The 19,769-nt window shown below is 40.2% G+C and overlaps 1 protein-coding gene across 5 annotated transcripts in view; it reads right to left on the minus strand.

Annotated features, from left to right (window-relative positions):
* RNF220 (ring finger protein 220) overlaps positions 1-19,769 on the minus strand; it is a 354,135-nt gene that overhangs the window by 12,333 nt on the left and 322,033 nt on the right. For all 5 annotated transcript variants that reach the window (XM_060773368.2, XM_060773364.2, XM_060773365.2 and 2 more), the window contains 2 exons: positions 11,021-11,129; positions 8,989-9,063 (listed from right to left, as the gene is read on the minus strand). In XM_060773368.2, the coding sequence (XP_060629351.1) occupies positions 8,989-9,063; positions 11,021-11,129 (184 nt within the window). The remainder of the gene's footprint in view (positions 1-8,988; positions 9,064-11,020; positions 11,130-19,769) is intronic.

A 19,769-nucleotide genomic window follows, 5' to 3' on the forward strand; every position in this document is an offset into this window, starting at 1 on the left:
AATCAAGGGCATGTTGAAACATCCAAGTTTTCAGGTCTTTATGGAAGATGGACAGGGTGGGCGCTAATACAATCTCCCTAGGGAGAGATTTCTAGAGCTGAGGGGCCACCACTGAGAAGGCCCTCTCCCTCGTCCCCACCAACCATGCTTGTGGGAGCAAGAGAAAGTGGGAGAGAAAGGGTCTCCTCAGATCTTAAAGCTTGCTCAGGTTCATAGGGGAAGATGTGATCACGAAGATAGGCAGGACCCAAACTCTTTAGAGCTTTGTCTAGCACCTACACATGTAATTCTCTGAATCTCACTAGTAAGTGATGTGACCCATATGATGGACAAATAGGTTTGCTCTGATGGCATGCAATTCCAACATTTGGAAGTTATTCTCACTGACAAATGTGCTTCATATAAACGGTATAAACTGGCACACTTAACCCAGTACTACCAGGGACTTGTCAAGGTCTCAGCACCATGTCCTAAGATTTTAAATTGAAAATATCACAGATTTAAACATGTTTTGAATGCGAAGCATGTGCTCCTCCACTGAGATGTCTCAGTCCTCCAGATACTGCTAATTCCTGCAGGATGAGGCAGAAATGATAATCTCAAACCAACGTATATAGTACTTGATGAATCCAACTCAATTTTCACAAAGATTTATGTCATAATAACATTTTAAAATTTTTAATGGGAGAAAAATATTCTTGTTTTTGCTACAACAGACATGGCTACCCCTCTGGAAAATCATGACATTTACTTAAGTAACTTATTTTGTTAAACATAAGCTCAATTTCAAACAATTGCCATACAGACATTTATTTTAAAATGAAGTTTGTTAACCTTTTCAAGTATATATTTGAAGACACTCAGAGAACTGAACTCTCCAAAATGCTTGATTCACTCAGAACACATCTATACTATGTGTTTAATTGGTTTTATGCTTTAGTTATCTATTGTATTTTAATTCTGTGTTTTATCCAAATCTTGGGGAGAGGCGAGGAAGAAATAAAAAGAAACAACAACTCAATTTTTTCAGGAAACCAATAGAAGGAGGTGGCAAGGAAGTTCACTTCCACACAAACTGGATCCAATCCATTCCTTGAAAAATATCTCATAGAGAAATCCCATTATGTATACTCAGATGTAAGCCTACTGATTTTTGTACAAGTCAGTGTACATAGGACTGTAGCCAAAGTGACATTTGCACAAGTTTTTCTTTTTAAAAGAAGGATGACTTTAAATTCTCAAGCACTTATTTGTATTTCATGCTGAACCCATTAAAAACTTCTTTTCATGGATTTCCTGCTTTAGTTTAGTCACCCATCCTCCTGTGATACCATAAGGGGTGTTATACACATACAATATATGTGAAGGGAATGCATAATTGCCTGCTGTGATTCCACTGATATTTGTGGACTTTGGAATCAGACCTAAATCTACAAACCAAAGACTTTGGGTATTCTCCAGCAGCACCACAGAGTTTTTATTTGTTAACTAGTAAAGCACTTTACAGATGTGGACAATTTTAAAAACAAATCTTTGAGCTATAGACACTAATACCCCACCAGTCTTTTGTAGTAAATGAATTAATGTATTCCATTAAATATAGTTAAAAATGACAAAATGATCAATGGTATTATACTAGTGAAAGAGATCCAGAAGCCATTCTTGTGGAAATGTAGGACATGAGATAGGGCTGCAAAATGGTGTGTGCCTTTCAGTCTTTTCCAACTTATGGTGACCCTAAGGCAGTGGTTCCCAACCTTTTTTTGACCAGGGCCCACTGTGACCAGGAACCAACGTTAGTACCAAAAGGGGCGGGGCTAATTAGCTCTGCGGAAAGGAGCAGAAATAAAATAAATAAAATAAAATGAATAAATAAAGAGGAAGGGGGGTTGTGGACCAGATTTTCGTTCTCACAGGTAGAGAACCACTGCCCTAAGGCAACCCTACAATGGTATTTTCTGGGGCTGAGTGTGTGATTCGCCCACCAGTGGGTTTCCATGGCCAAACAAAGAACTGAACCAATGTCTCTAGAGTCATAGTCCAATGCTCAAACCACTAAATCACACTATGCCTAAGCTTAAGTTCAACTGCTAATCATAACTAGAGGACAACCACTGTAGCAATGGGTTGTAAGCAAGTGCTGATTTAGCATTCTGTATTAGACTTAACAGGTATGCTCTCAATTGGATTTCAGCTCTGAATATTATTAAATATAACTCCACATTTATATATTTCAATTAGAGTGCAAGCATCAGATAATGAAGCCAATAAGGTTTTTGGGCACATGTAGCTAGAAACAGGATTTACCCCACTTTTTCACTCAGAAGAAGAGAAAAGAATCCGTGGCACCAGGGCTGCAACAGTGAAACTGAACAATGAATCAGGTTCCAATTTGTAGCAAGAAACTCTTACAGGTTGCTAAAAGTGGTTTACTGGAAAGGGGGATGGATGTAAGTAATTCCTAAAGCCCCAGCTCAGTGAGATATAAATTAATCCTGTGATTTCAGGTTTTCATTTGATGAAAGAGGCAAGGTAGATATCCTTACATTTTGGAGGTCTTCAAGCTGTCTGCAGAAGGCTCAAAATGTTTTTATGTACTTATACTAGAATAATCTGACCTTGATATTTAATTTCACATGTAATTATTACTATAATCTTAAATGAAACACATTTATTCATCTCTTTATTTGTGCCTTCTTTCTATATTATTTCTGCCTTTGATGCTAATTTGCCTGTTCAAGAAGAAATGCCCAGGAACATACCTAGTTTGTATCTCATGTAAACTTGTACTTCACAGACACTATTACAATACAGCAAGGTAGGGTACTTGTTAGGTAGATCGTGATATCATGAACATTGGGAAGAAAATGTTTAATGCATGAAAGTAGTTTGGTTATTTATGTAATAGAGATAAATCAGGTAAGGAACTGGTGGGAGTGTGAATCAATGAAATGTTGAGAGTGAATGGTGATTTGTGGAAAGTTTGAAAGGACTTGAATTCAGCTGGTCGGTGACAATTGGTGTGGAGATTGTAGAGTGCAATGTGGTGTGAATGAGTAAGGGCATTAGAATTGACAGAGTCAGTCTATCAAGTTTAAGAATCAATGAGTAGGGTTTGAGAGTCTGACATAGCTAGGACAAGACAGAGAGAGATAAAGAACTGTCTGTATTAAATTATGAATGTCTTTTGTTATATTCAACTTTGGTTAAAGTATTGTGGGACAGAAGGTGTTTTCACTGGTAGCAGAAAGGCCTTCATATACAGCAGCACCAAAGATTTAGGCAGAGCCTCACATTTGGTGGTAAAAGTGGTGGGATAAGGGGCCGAAGGCTCAACACAGGCTATTTGTTATATCACAAATAGGACTCTGATGATGATAGTTTGACCAAGTAAACTCTCCAAATGTGCAGCCTTTGAAGAATGGTTTGTCAGATGCCAAGGAGGACAGGGCTCTTAAGGAGTGAAATCGCATTCTTGTAGAGATGAAAAGGACAAAGATAAGAAAAGACTCTACAAAGTTTCCTATTAATTATAGTTATTACCAACTGAGGCCAAGGATGCTACAGTTATTCCTGTGAAGCCATTCAAAAACGCAAGGGACTCAACACTTTTTATGTTAGTGAATGCCAAATTCTTGGGTTCAGGAATGCACACTTTTTTTCTTATCCAAGTTTTAAGAACACCATGCCATTTTACTTCCAGTTTCTTTACTTAGCCCGCAATACAAAACTCCAAGCAAACGTAACATTTAGTCTGGTCACAGAAAACAGAAGGAAAAGCTTGATTTTTTTTCCATAACAGGGAAGGCATGGCACATCTCCAGAAATGTTCAAACACGTCAGGAAGGAAACTCAGTGGAGCCAGTCCCCCCCCCCCTCCATTAAGTGCAACAAATTGTTTATTGCACAACACAAGAAATGTGCTGCCCCTTTGGCAGAGCCCATTTTCCATGTGTGCTGCTCATACAGCGCTCTCTGTATGCGCCTCATCCAGAAGGAAACTAGCTTTACACCCAGAGAAAAGCAACTCGTGGCAATTATTAAATCAATTATCCCATAGTTGCTCGCTATTTTTTAAAAAAACAGCAGTATACACACACACGTGCCTCTTTTGTACCCAAAATAAAAGGAGATACCTTAATTAGAACAATGCAGGTTGGTGAGTATGAAACACCCAGCCCAGCTGCTGCATGCCATTAAATTCATAAAGAGAGGAAGGGGGAGGGAAGGGCTGCCTTAACGAGATTACACACATTGACTTTGATCAAGACACAAAAGCACTAAGGCGTTCCAGGGTTTTTATTGCTGTCTTCAGGCTACATTTTAATGGTTACATTAGAAACATGCGAACACAGGCTGAGAATTTTTTTAAGAGTGAGAGAACAGCGCCTGCCTTGCAAAAGACCCTGGTTTAATAAATTGTGGGCTGTAGGGAAAAAGCAAGGGCTGGAGAACAGATGACCTGCAACTTATTAATTGCTTCCCCAACACAATTCCCAACTCTGGACGTTCTGCAGAGGGCGGCGGGGCTCCAATCGGAACTGGCTCTTCTCCTTACTATTATCCCAACAGCTGCCTTTTTGCAAGCAGTTATTGTGTTTTGACGGCAGGATTGTTCAGCTTTTAAAGAGACAAGTGCCTCTTAGTCAAGTTACAGGCAAAGTTAATGCTTGTACTGTCCAAGTAAGATATACATATTCTATCTTAACCTCTAGAGTTCCCTTATTTTGCTATGTAAAATATACTGGGATGGATCCCAACTGGCCCTTCTGGAAATGAAGTTGGTGAAGACACGTGAGGAGATGATCTTTTCTGCATCACTGATAATGCAATGCTAGAGGCTTGCCCCGGCCCCGAGGAACTGAATACAAAACTTGTGTATAGAAGTGTGCAACAGTAAATCTCATTCTTATAAAAACAAACCCCCTTTCTTTTGTCCATAAAACTGGGAAATTGTGTTTTTCCATTTGATTGAAAATTTGCCAGGATTACTACATGACAGAATAAACTGCTATATGAACAGGACGCAACTTGTAGGCTACCAACTAGCCTTCAGTGAATTCACCTATTAAGAAGTTCCTATTAACAACTTAGCCAGATTATTTTTGCTGTAAACTGTGTTCATCAGAAGCAGACTTTACAGAAGCATATTTGTATTTTGATTTCTTTGTAGCTGGAATGGAACTAATCAGCAGTCCTGCCATCCATCCCAAGATTTCAACCGCAATGCCCGACACTGGCTTTGTTACAAAGATGTGGATGCAAACAGCATCTCATAGATATTAAAATATAGATACAAATATATCAGGTTGTAAACTTTGCAGTGTTTGTTCTGAAAGAAAGGGTCAGATAAATGATTTTCGGAATTCTTTCTTCCTGCTGCAGCTCACAGTGGTTCTTAAAAGCTGCCATGGGGCTGAGGAGCTCCCTGGAGCAGTGTCAGAAGTGGCCAAACGGCCACTTGGAAGGGAGAAGCATATTCATTCCTTAGCCACACCTTCATACATGCAACTGCTGACTGCTTACTATTCTGGCAGATATGCTGAATAGCTATGAAGCACTTAGGCTCTGTGTATGTGCATGTGCTGTCAGACTGCCTGTTGACTTATGGTGGCCCCAATAATTTCATAGGCTTTTCATAAGCAAGGAATATTCAGAGGTGGTTTGTTTTTTCCTTCCTCTGAAACACAGCTCAGAGTACCTGGTATTCCTTGGCAGTTTCCTTTTCCAAGTACTAACCAGGCCTGATTTTGCTTATTTTCTAAGATCACATAGAATCTGGTTCCTACAGGGCTTAATAACATATCTATTGCAGGGAACATGTGCAGGTCTCTGTCAGGAAGACAGGGCAATTGTAAGTGCATTGTAGTAAACCATGACGTAAAGGTGCTACATGCTAATGCAGCCACTCTCCACTTCACTTGAATGGATGACCAACCAGGAAGGAGAGTTGTTTAAACTATCCCAACATAAGGATATGATAGTACCCAAAACAAGCTAGGTTCCAAAGTCAGTTTTAAAATAAAGTTTTTGTTGGTTTGCAAATCCCTGATTTGTTTGGGTATATGTAACTATATCCAAGGTTTAATTACAAACATTACAGTAAACTTTCTTCTCGATTTGTTTATCCGCTTGTGTGAATGACTAACCTGATGCATTTGAGCCATTTTGTCCTGGTAGGGCAGAAGAAACCATTCAAGTTTCCTCAGATGGAATCAAGTCCAAGGAATGGGTCTGAACTAGCAACTACAAACAGATCCAACAGCTAGACTAAAATAATTAGCTGTGATACATTCTCACTTAAAACACTTCTGACCAGAGACTGAAGCTTCACCCTGTCCTACAGAAAGCCCTAAAATTAATTGTGTCTAAAGCAAACCTCAAACTGTGGCCCTCCAGCTGTGTGGGCCTCCAACTCCCAGAATTCTGGACAAGCTGGCTAGGCCTTCTGGGAGCTGGAGACCCAAACAGCTGGAGGACTGCACTTTGCGGATGTCTGTTCTAGAGTGTTGTTTTAGAGCACTCAAACTCTATTTGATAAAACAGAGATGCATGCCCATTAAATGACCAAGTTGTGCAACAAATAAATTCCCTTTTCTCTTCCTTAGTTTCAACCAAATAATTTAGATCCCTTAAATGGACCGTCAATCAAATTTGTTTTGAACGTATCTATCTCAATTCAAAAATTTTAGCCAAAGCTCACAGCCGGCACAAGTGGCTTAGACAATCTATTGAGCCCTTGCCAAAGCTTAGCCTCTTCCTTGGAAAGCAGATAAATTAAATTCTTGGACCATAAATAGGTGTCCTTGAAAACAATGATATCATAGAAGCAGTTCTAATGGCAAGAGCTGAAACCTTATGAACTCTACACAAAAAGATTATCACCTTCTTATCCTCTGGACTCTGAAAGGTGTTATCTTCATCTTTAGGGAATAACAAGCCCAACACCAATCCAGCCACCAGGACATCAATAAGGGGCAGTTTCTACTTATCTAAACAAGGGTAGGCAATGAGCACGGGCATTTAGCAACAGCTAAAACTGGTCATGTGCCCCAGGATGAACCCATTCCCCTTCCATAATCCTATGGGGATAAAAATAGGGATGGGGAGGAAACTAGATATGCTGCCATGAGCTTCTTGGAGGAAAGATAGGATATTGATCAAAACAACTACAGTGAAGATACAAATGGTCCAAAGCACCTTTGTATAATAAATTGCAATGTATCCATTCTTTTAGGCTGAACATAAAACATTTGACCAAAGTTCTTTGATTTGCATTTATATACTGGTCGCTGGAGTAGTGTGCTAATTGCTCTCTAGAATGTAAACTCTTTTTCAGAGTTTTGTATCAAAAGAAAACCTTGAGGACTGAGATGTGTCAGGTTCTTGAATAAATTGTGCTTTATATTATTCTGGATGTTTTGTCACCAACTGTGTTCTACAGAATCGTCAGCCAGGATCTGGGAGAGCTTATGATAAAAAGTCTGGTTTTTCATACCAGTGGGAGCAGCTTAGACAATGGCTAGGCAACTTTGGCAAGGTCCAGTAGCCACTATTCACTCTCACCCAAATTCATTAGTCTCCGTATCTAACATCATTGGTATCCTGCTGTCAAGATGTAATGGAAATACTATATCCATAAGATGAATGGAACACTATATCCAATTATCAAAAGCCCATGTTTTTGCTTTAAACAAAATTCCTGGCAAATGTATGCCTTGATCAAAAAAGAAAAATTCTTCTATAATAGTTCTGGGTTGTTGTAGGTTTTTTCGGGCTATATGGCCATGTTCTAGAGGCATTCTCTCCTGACGTTTCGCCCGCATCTATGACAAGCATCCTCAGAAGTAGTGAGGATGTAGTGGATCCTCACTACCTCTAGGATGCTTGCCATAGATGCAGGTGAAACGTCAGGAGAGAATGCCTCTAGAACAGTGATTCTCAACCTGGGGACCCCAGATGTTTCTGGCCTACAACTCCCAGAAATCCCCGCCAGTTTACCAGCTGTTAGGAGTTGAAGACCAAAAACATCTGGGGACCCCAGGTTGAGAACCACTACTCTAGAACATGGCCATACAGCCCGAAAAAACCTACAACAACCCAGTGATTCTGGCCATGAAAGCCTTCGACAATATAATAGTTCTCTTTGGAAGCAAGCAAAAAACCCAACTTTTTTGGTTAAACTGTTGATGCTATTCTGAGTTTAGTTGTGGAGGCTGCAAAAACAGGCAGATAGGCCTTGGGTTGCCCAGTGTTAAGCTAAACAAGCTAAGGGTTTTGATTTGTCATATTTCTTACAAGCCAGAACTACAGACCAAAATTTGTTCCTATAAAGGAGACAAGTTAGGATCTTGTTCTTATAAAGGGATTCAAACTTATAAAGTTTGGATTCAAAACAAATTAAAAACATACAAACCTTTTCATTCATTCTGTTTCTCTCACACAACTACCCAAGCCAACTTTCCTCCCCAGACTCACTATCCTCAATCAAACCTGTGTTTGGAAACTTTTTTAGGCCCTGTTTCTCCAACCATACAAGTCTATAGTCCCAAAGCACCCTTTGTATGCAATGCACAAGATAAAATAAAAAAAAAATTGCTAGTAGACAACAGCTCAGTTTGCAAAGCCAATTTAAATTACCCCTCTACGAAAGGACTAGAGGAGCTGGGTAAACAAAGTATGCTTGCAGAGGGAAACTGGTGCAGAGGAGATGGTACTCAGAGCCTGGTGCTCGTTGAAATTCTCATTTTAGCCTGTCACCCAACTTGTGCTGTGGGAAATAAGGCTGCATGGCTTTCCAACCAACTCTCATCCAGCAAAAGTAAACAGGGCGATGTGATCTCAGCCTAATGATGTCAGAGGGGAAAGTGGGAAGAGGTGAAGATCCTAAAATAAAATAGACTTATTGTATCTTGGGGACAGTCAAATACATTTTCAACTAGGAGAAACAAATAAGAAATGATGTATAGGCCCAAGAAATAGCCTCACCAGAGTTCGCAGCCAGCATTCCTCACAGTGCACGTGCCAGCACTGGATGGAGGTCAGGGGCATCGTATAGGAATCCTGCAGAAAGAAGAGGGAAACTGTCCCATCACACACACAAAGTTTCAGTGCACTGCTTCCAAGTTCTGGGCCAGAATGGAGAGGAGCTAACACATCAATACAACTTCATTTTCACATCAGAAGCACATATAATGGCTCCAAATCGATAGTGTAGCACCTCTGGGACCACAATGCTCAAGACCCTAATAATACAGAAACACAACATTTCCTAAAAAAGGAACAGGAAGAATGATTATGATCATCATCCTCTTGCCTCACAAATGTGAACAATGGGTTAAAGTAAAGGGGTCTTTTGGGAGATTTTTCCAGAAACAGTATTCACTTTTAACATGAAAACGCCACTTTCATATCAAAATGCTCAAGAGTCTCTCTTTGATCATTAGTGCTAGCAATCTTGCCTGTAGGATTGCTACCGGCACAACATAGAAGACTGAATTTGTCTCTTACTTTGTGATTGCAGTTCTGTTCTCATGCTCATTATATATTTCAATTGTTTTTTTTATGACCAAAAAGGACTTCTCTTCCTCCTCCTCCTCTGGCTTGTATAAACAATCTTACTTTCCTCCCTATTGATACACTTCTTATGCTAGCCCCAGGCCTATAGCAAGACACAACTGTACAAATGCAATATTGGAGGGAAAATTGAGTATTCTGAAGTGGGCGAGTCTCTTCATTAAACAAAAAAGGAGAAGGAAGAAATATTCATATTTCAACGAAAAAGCACTAACTTAGGCCTGTAGGAAGGGAAGGCAGTTTTCATTGTTCATTTAAAAAATATTTATTTAAAATAATATTTTTCTTTTTCTTCCAAAACAATCTACAAGCAAACTGATGTTAATTTGAAACCACAATCCAGTGGTAATTGTCAGAGGCAATAGCCTTTTTAAGGGTTAATGAAAAATTGTAAGTATTTTCCAAAAAGTATAGTGTGAAAGGAGACCCTGGTAGCACAGCAAGTTAAACTGCTGAGCTGCTGAACTTGCTGATCAAAAGGTTGGTGATTCGAATCCGGGGAACAGGGTGAGTTCCTGCTGTTAGCCCCAGCTTCTGCCAACCTAGCAGTTTGAAAACATGTAAGTGTGAGTAGATCAACAGGTACCACTCCAGTGAGAAGATAATGTCACTTCATGCAGTCATGCCAGCCACATGACTTTGGAGGCGTCTGCACATAACGATGGCTCTTCGGCTTAGGAATGGAGATGAGCACCCCTCAGAGTCGGACACGACAAGACTTAATGTGAAGGGGAAACCTTTACCTTTACTATTGTAGTTTGAAAAGAGCTTAGAGGAAAAAAATGTATTAGCATCTGCTAAACAATGCTTGAAAACACTCTGGAGGGCATTTTCTTTCCAAAATAATTGTACTCTGAGAGCTTGGAAAGATCTCTTTTCCTGAAGGAGAGCCATAATTTGCCAGGGAAGATACATGCCATAACCTAAGTAAGCAGAAACTGTATAAAAGTAATAGGAGATGTGAACAGGTGCCAGACTCCAAGCCACTAGAGGGAGCTTCAGTACTACAGTAAGTGAATCAAAATAGTGAAACATTTGTCATCAGGCCACAGGTAACCAACAACTTTGGAACAGTTTGACTAATGGACTGTCTTTAAGCCAGATGCGGAGTCTAATGGGCATTTTGACTTCTTTCCAGAAGATATTGGAAGAGATGAACATGGACACAAGGAGATCTGTACGGTCAATAGAGTAGGTGGTTTACAGAAACACCGCCAATGCAGTTGACAAGTTGTCGATTAAAGCCCTACCAAACCAGAACACATTAAAACTGACTTGTGTGCAAGAGAAAGTTCTACTATTTCCCTCGAGTCAATGGACAAATGATAAGGTTGTAGTTTTCTCACACATGCTACTGCATGTAACAGTTCCACGTTGCTATCGCCAAGGGAGAGAGGTACAGAGTTATTTCCTTATTCATGACCACAACTGGGAAACTACTCACCATGCAAATGAGACATTTATAGCGGTCCCCACGGGAGAGCTGCCTTTCTAACTCACGTACGCGAGCCTTTAGTGCTTCAAACGTTGTCACTGCTGAGTCCTCTGTAATCCTAAAATAGATGACAAAGTCAGGGCTGGCTGAGTTCTTAGAAACATTTCACTGATTTCATTATGTGCCAAGTATAGTAGACAAAACCACATGCCAGGGTGCATCTTGGCTTCTGCTAAGAGTGACTGAACAGCTTACACAGTAGGCAGTGTTGAGAAATAGCTATAGCAGCCGAACCTTGAATAAAGGTTTAAAACAAAGGCCAAGGAGTAAAGTTCAGAGCACATGAACATGGTCCTTGGGGGTTAAGTATTGTATATTATCATAAAGGGGGAGGGAAAAGAGAAAGAAAGCAACACAGGCTTACAATTGGTTCCTGACAAGGCTGAAATGGAGATGGTCCCCTTTTCATGGGGATCTTGCAAAGATCATGCTAAAAAACTATAAATGAAAGGGTTTGCCTGCAAATGGAGACAGGTATCTGTGGTAACAGGTCAAAAAGACTAAGGGCACAGAAGAAAATCTGTTCATAATGAACATGCAAAGTCCCAGATGGTTTTATGAAAACTGTCAGCTTATGAAATATTAAGCTAATGAGGCATCACTGTATGAAATCATTTAAGTTTACATAGAGAGAAAACATGTAATGAGTGTTAAACTGTATGTTCTTTTGACAGCAGATACAACAAGCAGTCGATACATTGTATCTAAGGTGTTAATGATATCAAAAGAGCAGCAAAGCATTCTTCCAAGTGAGAGACAATTACCTGTGTTTGTTCTTACCATTTCTACCCAAATTCAAAGTTCTAACTTATTTAAAAACCCAAATATTGCAAACAGAATCAAGCAGTACCAGGCTTTATTGATTAGGTGCGTTTTTAATCTGTACACTAATTTAATACAATTCCTTCATCAGCTGAAGTGGTGCCACTAATTGACAAGGAATTAGCATTAACAAGCTTGAAATGTTTACATAGGTACAACAAAACAATCACAGAATGTTTATATTTTTTAAAAGAACAAGGTGGGAAAAACTATGAGAATAGTCCAGTGCTCTGAGTATGATATACCACCAATGAGGGGTTAGAAATGGAGTGGGACACACAATAGTGCAACCTGGAAAAGGCATATTTAACTGGCTGGCACAATGGGCAGTAATGCCTTCATATTACGTGGTATTACAGGGTTTAATTAACAGGAATAATATAAGCAAACCCTTCAAAAAAAAAATACTGCTGCATAAAGTGTTTCTGTCCAGTATGTTGGATATGTCAGCATAGCCATTAGCAGAAGAATAGACAGAGGATAGGCTTCGCATAGCACTCAGGTTAGAATCAGAGGGTTTTTTCCCCTTCATGTCAGGAAAGACTTGAGAAACTGCAAGTCGCCTCTGGTGTGAGATTATTGGCCGTCTGCAAGGTTGTTGCACAGGGGACGCCCAGATGTTTTGATGCTTTACCATCCTTGTTGGAGGCTTCTCTCATGCCCCCACATGGGGAGCTGTAGCTGACAGAGGGAGGTCATCCGCGCTCTTCCCGGATTCGAACCTCCAACCTGTCAGTCTTCAGTCCAGCTGGCACAAGGGTTTAACCCATTGCGCCACCGGAGGAATCAGAGTGGGTTAGCAGGAACAACCCAGCAGAGTTCCCATCAGCTCTTCACAAAACTGGATATGATGCCTGAAACAAATATGGTATATTCTTTTTTGTAGTTTTAATATGAGCAACTGGTGGGAAGAGAGTTGGGCAACATCTCTAAGCAAAATAAAGAGCATTACCAACCACAAGAATTTGGAGCTTGGGAAGGAACCGATAGGCAATGATAGAAAATGGTTTGATTATGGGTAGCTAACAAACTGACTCTTGTTGGACAATTTCAGAAGGCTCTCAGATGATCACCCCTGTCCAGTAATAAACGAATGAATCAGAAAAGGCCGAATAGAGGCATAAGCAACAACACTCAGTGCCTGCCCAATACAATAGTCAATCAATAGCAGGGCTGTAGATCAGGGTGCTAGTTAGCTGGAAAATTACTGCATCGCCGCATGCGTCACGCTGCAGGGATCCTGGACAATCAATGAAGGAGGTATTGATTTAGTTATTATCACTTCATATGCTCCAGACATTGTTAAATATACATTTATTAACAAGGCTGAGGGAGGGGATAGAGCAAGCCTGAAAAAGTACAACCTTTCCTCTAGCTGAGCCAGCAAATCCAAATTGTAGCTCCCAGCCCATATGTGAACAATTCAGCTAAGCCAAAATGGCAGACTAAGAACCTGATGGGGTCTAGGGCAGGAGATGCCAATGCAGTGTCCTGTGTTTGTAGCAAATGTGTTGCAAAGACCTCAGTAATAATTGCACAAAGGATTTAGCATGAGAATATTCCTCCATTCCCTCCAAATCCATGTCCAGTTAGGGGATTAGAAGCTTTACTGACAGATTTTGTATTTTATCCTGAGGGTTAGAAATGTTTTATCATTATTACAATTGGAGAGGGTGTAAATGGCACAACTTATTAATGGGGTGAAGGATATTGACCTTGGAGAAGAATGAAAAGATGCTCAAATGGAAAGGAGGTACATTTTAAAACCATAGAAAAGGATTTAAGTAGTATCAAAATAGCTACTGTGCTCATGAAAGTGGGACTGATTCAAATTCAGTGCAAATTCAGTGCTAAGGAGATCAAGTTGCTCCCCTTCCCACAGAACCAATGGACAGAGGACCAATCTGTCTGTTTTCCTTATTCTGCCTTGATGTGGTCTCGGAGAAAACAAAAGTATGCAAAATAAAAGTCTGTGCAAATAACATATATGTAATTCTAACATCCAAGAAAGGACAATGACCACAAAACCATTCTCAGCAAGTGCCTGGTGTGAGCAAATTGTAATTACATTCTCTCAGTTTGAAACTCTCCTCCTTACTTTGCTCCAGAAATTCTTAAGTCCAGAATGTTTTCAAAATCTCCTCCTCTAGTTTCTTTGAAAAGAATGCAATACAACTCCCCTTATTGTTCATGAACAGTCACACTGTACATAATATCTCATAAATTTTACAACCCTGCTGTTTATATGTATGTTGTAAAACACATTTAGAACTGATTATATGCACTGCCAATAAAATCTCATGGGTTATTCCCCACATCAGATCTCCTGAACCTTCCCATGCTTCTACACAGTATTTTCTTTTGATGTCTATGGGTTGGTGAGTTTGAACAAATTCAGGATGTCTTGTAAACTATCAACTCTGGTTCATCCTAAGATATAGGACTGAGTTTGGGAACTGTTTGACAGATGTGTTCCTACTTCCAAAACAGTATAATTAAGAAAATCCAGATTAACTGTTTCTGAATATAAATGCACAACAGATTTTAGTTTCCAGAATAACGGCATAATGCAGTGCCATGACACTTAGTCAACATCTAATATAGCAGTGGACAAATTGACACAACCCCCCTCCTCATGCCATCCTTTGTCACCCCAAAACCCTCTGCTCTATTTTAAAACAATTATCAAGTTCCTTTTGTCCCCCCCCCCCGCCCCCCCCCCCCCAGGGTCTGTGGGAGGCAATTTATGGAGGAGTACTAACAATCCTTCCCAGCACTTCTTGCAAATTACACACATTTATTTCTCTAACATTTCTGATGCAGAAACAATGCTGTATTCTGTTAGTGGGAGAAAATGGTTATTTGATCATACACTGGACCACAACTATTTGAGGCACTGCCTGAAACATACTCATTTTGAATTATCTTATTTGTTACACACAAGGAGCTCCCACTTTATTCTCACAACAATGTTGTAAGGCAGATTAGGCTTGGAGATAATGACACTATCTACCAGCAAAGGCACTTTTTTTTTGTCATGTCAGGAGCAACTTGAGAAACTGCAAGTCGCTTCTGGTATGAGAGAACTGGCCGTCTGCAAGGACATTACCCAGGGGACGCCCGGATGATTTGATGTCTTATCATCCTTGTGGGAGGCTTCTCTCATGTCCCTGTATGAGGAGCTGAAGCTGATAGAGGGAGCTCGTCCGCCTCTCCCCGGATTCGAACCTGTGACCCGTCGGTCTTCAGTCCTGCCGGCACAGAGGTTTAACCCACTGCGCCACCGGGGGCTCCAGCAAAGGCACTGATGATTATGAGACACTTTCCCCTCTCAATTCCTTTAGAGAGAAACAATCAGCCACATTGCCTCACAGATGCAGCAAATATCTCATCACATTCCAGAGCTGCATAATGTATATTTGGTGTACATCAAGGACAGGCAACTTTGGCAGGCCTAGGGGGCAATACTCTACTCACAGGACTCTCTGGGGCTGCACCGTTGTTCTTAACTGCCCAACTTTCACTTATGGTGATCATATGAATGAAAGGCCTTCAAGATACTCTGCCATCAACAGCTCTGCCTAAGTCCTGAAAACTCAGGGCCTTCATTGGGTCTCTTCACCAGCAATGGAGCCTTCTCTTTTCCTATTGCCTTCGACCTTGTTAAGCACCACTGTCTTTTCTAGTGAATCAGGTTGACTCATGATAGGCTGAAGTATGACAACTTCAGTTTACTCATCTTGGCTTCTAGAGGAAGTTCAGACTTGATTTGCTCTAGGACTCATTTGTCTTTTTGACAGTCCAGGATATCCACAGCGCTCTCCTCCAGCACCACATTTCAAATGAGTTTGATTTTCTTCCTATCAGCTTTCTTAACTTTTGAGCTTTCACAAACATACACAAAAATTGGAGTTCTGGACTATAACAATAAGCTTTGTCAGCAGCTTCCACTCTCTAAATGTGTGCGTCCATTTTCCAAATGGGTCTTCCTTGAATTAATCTATCATCCTTTAATAGTGCTTCACTATATTTGTTTCTATTATCTTTTTATTTCTTCGTGCAATGTATTTCTCTGTTAGTTGCAGAGCATCTCCACTCTTGGTTTGAATTTCCCTTTGAATTCTCAAATCCTGTGGAAGGCGTCTCTTATTCTATTTCTCCACATTTCCCTGCCTGCATGGAAATCATCTATTGGACAGATGGCAAGCTATTTAACCACAGCAGACTGAAGGCCAGAACCAAGGTAACAACAATGTTTGCTATAGAACTCCAGTATGCTGATAATAATGTAGTCTGTGCTCATTCAGAAGAAGACCTACAAGGCACTCTAAACACGTTTGCAAAAGCATACAAAAAACTTGGCTTCTCACTGAACATTGAGAAAACCAAAGTTCAGGCTCCAGCCAATCCTTCTGCAATGTCATAAATACAGCTCAATGGTGTAACGTTAGAAAATGTTGTTCATTTCCATTACCTTGGCAGCCACCTTTTTAAAAAATCCAACATTAACATTGAAATAAAACATTGTCTGATCTCTGCAAATACAGCATTTTTTTAAATGAAGCAGAGTGTGTTTGAGAATCGGGACATTCGCAGGGATACCAAGATGCTTGTTTATAAAGATACTGTCTTCCCAACTGTATTATATGCCTGTGAAACATGGAGCATCTACAGATGCCACACTCAACTTCTGGAACGATTCCATCAGTGTTGCCTACAAAAAATCTTGCAAATTTCTTGAGAACACTGGGTGACGGATTGACAGCGTTCTGGAAGAAGCAAAGACCATCAGCATTGAAATGATGATCCTCTGCCATCAACTTTGCTGGACTGGCCACACTGTCCGAATGCCCGATCGATCACATCTCTCAAAACAGCTACTATACTGTCAACTCATGAACGTAAAATTGTATGTTGGTGAACAGGAAAAGCAATTTAAATATGGGCTTAAAGCCAACCTTAAAAACTGTGGAATAGACATGGGAAGCCCTGGCCCTTGAGTGTTTTTACTGGAGGTCAGCTGTTACCAACAATGTTGTGGAATTCAAAGAGGGACGAATGGAGGGGAGGGCATAAAAAGAAATGTGTCACGAGGAAAGCACATCAAGCCAACCCTTGTCAGGGATGGCTTCCATCTGGAAATCGATGTCCTCACTGCATTCTGCAGCTTGATGTCTTTTTCTGCATTTCTCTTCACTGTTAATTGCACCACATTTCTTCATAAAGTTTTCATTTCCTGAGTAAAACACAATGTAATTATCTGACTCAAAATGTTTCACTCCTCTTCAATTTAACTTGTTCACTCTAAGTACTGCAATGTCTATAACGTCCAGATCTTGTTTTACAATAAACCTTCCCTGATTCATTGTACTCGTATTCTATCTTCCTTAAATATTTACAGTACAATTTCAAACTTTCCTCTCCCCTCTGAACACGTCAATATAAATAATCAACTTTGCAGTTATAGGAAAAATGTGTCTATGTTGAGAACACATATGCTACTTAAGATTCTCAACACAGAGAAAACTGAAATAAATTTCTAAAAAATAACAGTTTTGCAAAATAAAAATGAGAAAGGCAGGGGGCATTTTAAACTGTTTTTCATTTTAACATGAATTTCCTGAATATAAATCCACTGCTTCAGATACAGCATCATACAACCCTATCAGCTAACAAATTTTTGAATTTTACAATGGTCTCTTATGTCTGCACAATACTAACTGGTTAGTTCTCAACAGTGCAGATGGTAATGTTCAGCTTCACACTGTGGCAATTCAAGGAATATATTGGATCAAATAAGTAAACAAGATTGTTAAAGCACCAACAAACAGTCTGAGCAGGAAAGTAATATTCTGATCCTCAAAATAGTTACCTATTTGTTAGTTTCACCATGGGAGGAGGGTTTAAAAGCTATTTACCAACTATTCCAAAGGGAATGCTTCAATAGCTTTTGGCATGGCATGTCTGCAAAATATCACAGAACCCTATTTTCAGAATCTTGGGATTACAAACAAGATTTGGTGCTAAATCATGTCCCCACTATTACAATTCTATCCATTCTGAAGGGCTGGAAAACCCTCAAAGGCAGAACTTCAGGGTGAACAGATGGATAGGGGAGGGGGGGAAGAGCATTTTGTTGCAGATATATAAGGATACATGGCAAAGAAAATCTTCTTTCCTGAATTCACAGTTGGAGCTCCTTCCTTTAATGGATGTACTCAGTTGGAATCTAGTCTCTGCTATTAAGTGAGCATCAAAACCAGAACAGGGTGCCTTATTCAAAACATTAGTACAGGTGTCTCAGGTCAGCAGAGTTTGGGCGATACAGATCTGGGAAGGACCGAGAAAATGCCCCAATTATTTTGTACATAATGTAGGAGGTGCCTTTCCTGCTTGATAGTGAATCTCTTTCACTATTTGTCTTCATAGACAAACATTCCTGAAAGATGCCGGCTTAGATTCATGTGAAGGAATGCTGCATCTACTAAGAAGTTGGCAAGGATTTTAATGTATTGTTCTCTACGAGGAGTGTCCTCCATTTTGATTAATGTACATTTCTGTAGCAAAATATATTAAGAGCATTGTTCACCTGTAATTACAGTGGGTGGCTTATTTTGGCAATATGCCCTAGCTCCTGGTTGCCAAGTTATGAATAATGCAGCGTTCCGTGGCCTAATTTCCATGTTCTCAGTTGAAAATTTGGAAAAGGTTGCATGCAAGGGTGCGTGCCTGCAAAGCAGAGGCCCTCTGTGTCGCAAATGCCTCTATTTTATACTTGCTTGCACAACTTGTTAATGCCACCAGCTGCTTGCCAAGTTTGGAGTTATCTGTTGACTAATTTAATCTCCATGCAAAGCAAAAGTGCTGTGTTGCTCTAGTCCGCAGAGGAATCATTCTTCGTACACTTGCATGCTCTATTACAGTGGCATGGAAGGAAAGCTTCCTGCCACAAGAAGGCATTCTAAGCTGCATTTAGCAAGGACCTGGTAAAGATTCCCCAAAGAATTTCTCTACAGAAGAATTCATTATACTGCTTTTGCATCGCCATTCCCCTGCTGACAAGGAGCACAAGAATATCACTGTAGAAGCACAGACCGAGCACAGGAGTTGGCATTTGGCCTCTGCTGTCTTCAGGATTCAGAAGCCTGGCCCGATCAAACTGCAGACAGATGGCACCATCCATCAATGGAAACAGTAAGGAGCCTCCAAGTCAGCATGATTACAGGCATCTGTGGGGTCGTGGAGCTCTCTTGGCTACTGGGAAGCATTTTTATTCATTTTAGAAAGAGGACAGGGAAAGGCCAAGCTCGCACTAAAATTCTAAGTGCATAATTTGAAAAACTGTGCTCCAACACAAAGGCTGGGAAACAGCTAACAAAATTTGGCAAGTATGTAGTGACCAGAAGAGCTAGTCCTTGTGCAGCTGGAGCACGAATAATATACTCCTATCTTTAATCCCCTTTTGGTTTTCTAAAAATAGGGGAGACATGTACTACTGGAAATCATTGGGGGACTAAATAATGGACATATTCACAAAATAATCAGGGGCTGTTATGGGGCAGGAGAGTAGGCTTGCTAATACCTACAGTTTAAGAAAACAGTTTCAGTACACAAACTTCTGTAGTTGAATGTTGTACAACAAGGCAGTATTTGGCTGCTAAAAGGCTAACTCTAATTTTAAAAGTGAAGAGCTGGGGCACAGTGAGGACTTTTGCTGTGTATCATTAGTAAAGACCAATGCTTCAGGGGCAGGGAACCTGCAGCCTAAAGGCCTCGTGTGAACTTTTAGACTTTAATTGGTTAAAGTTTAATTTGACTTTAAAATTAACAAATAGTTTTCATTTTTTTGAAATCATTAAGTACATTGTAATTATAT

Source organism: Anolis sagrei, chromosome 4 (assembly GCF_037176765.1).
Source record: "Anolis sagrei isolate rAnoSag1 chromosome 4, rAnoSag1.mat, whole genome shotgun sequence".
Taxonomy (NCBI): domain Eukaryota; kingdom Metazoa; phylum Chordata; class Lepidosauria; order Squamata; family Dactyloidae; genus Anolis; species Anolis sagrei.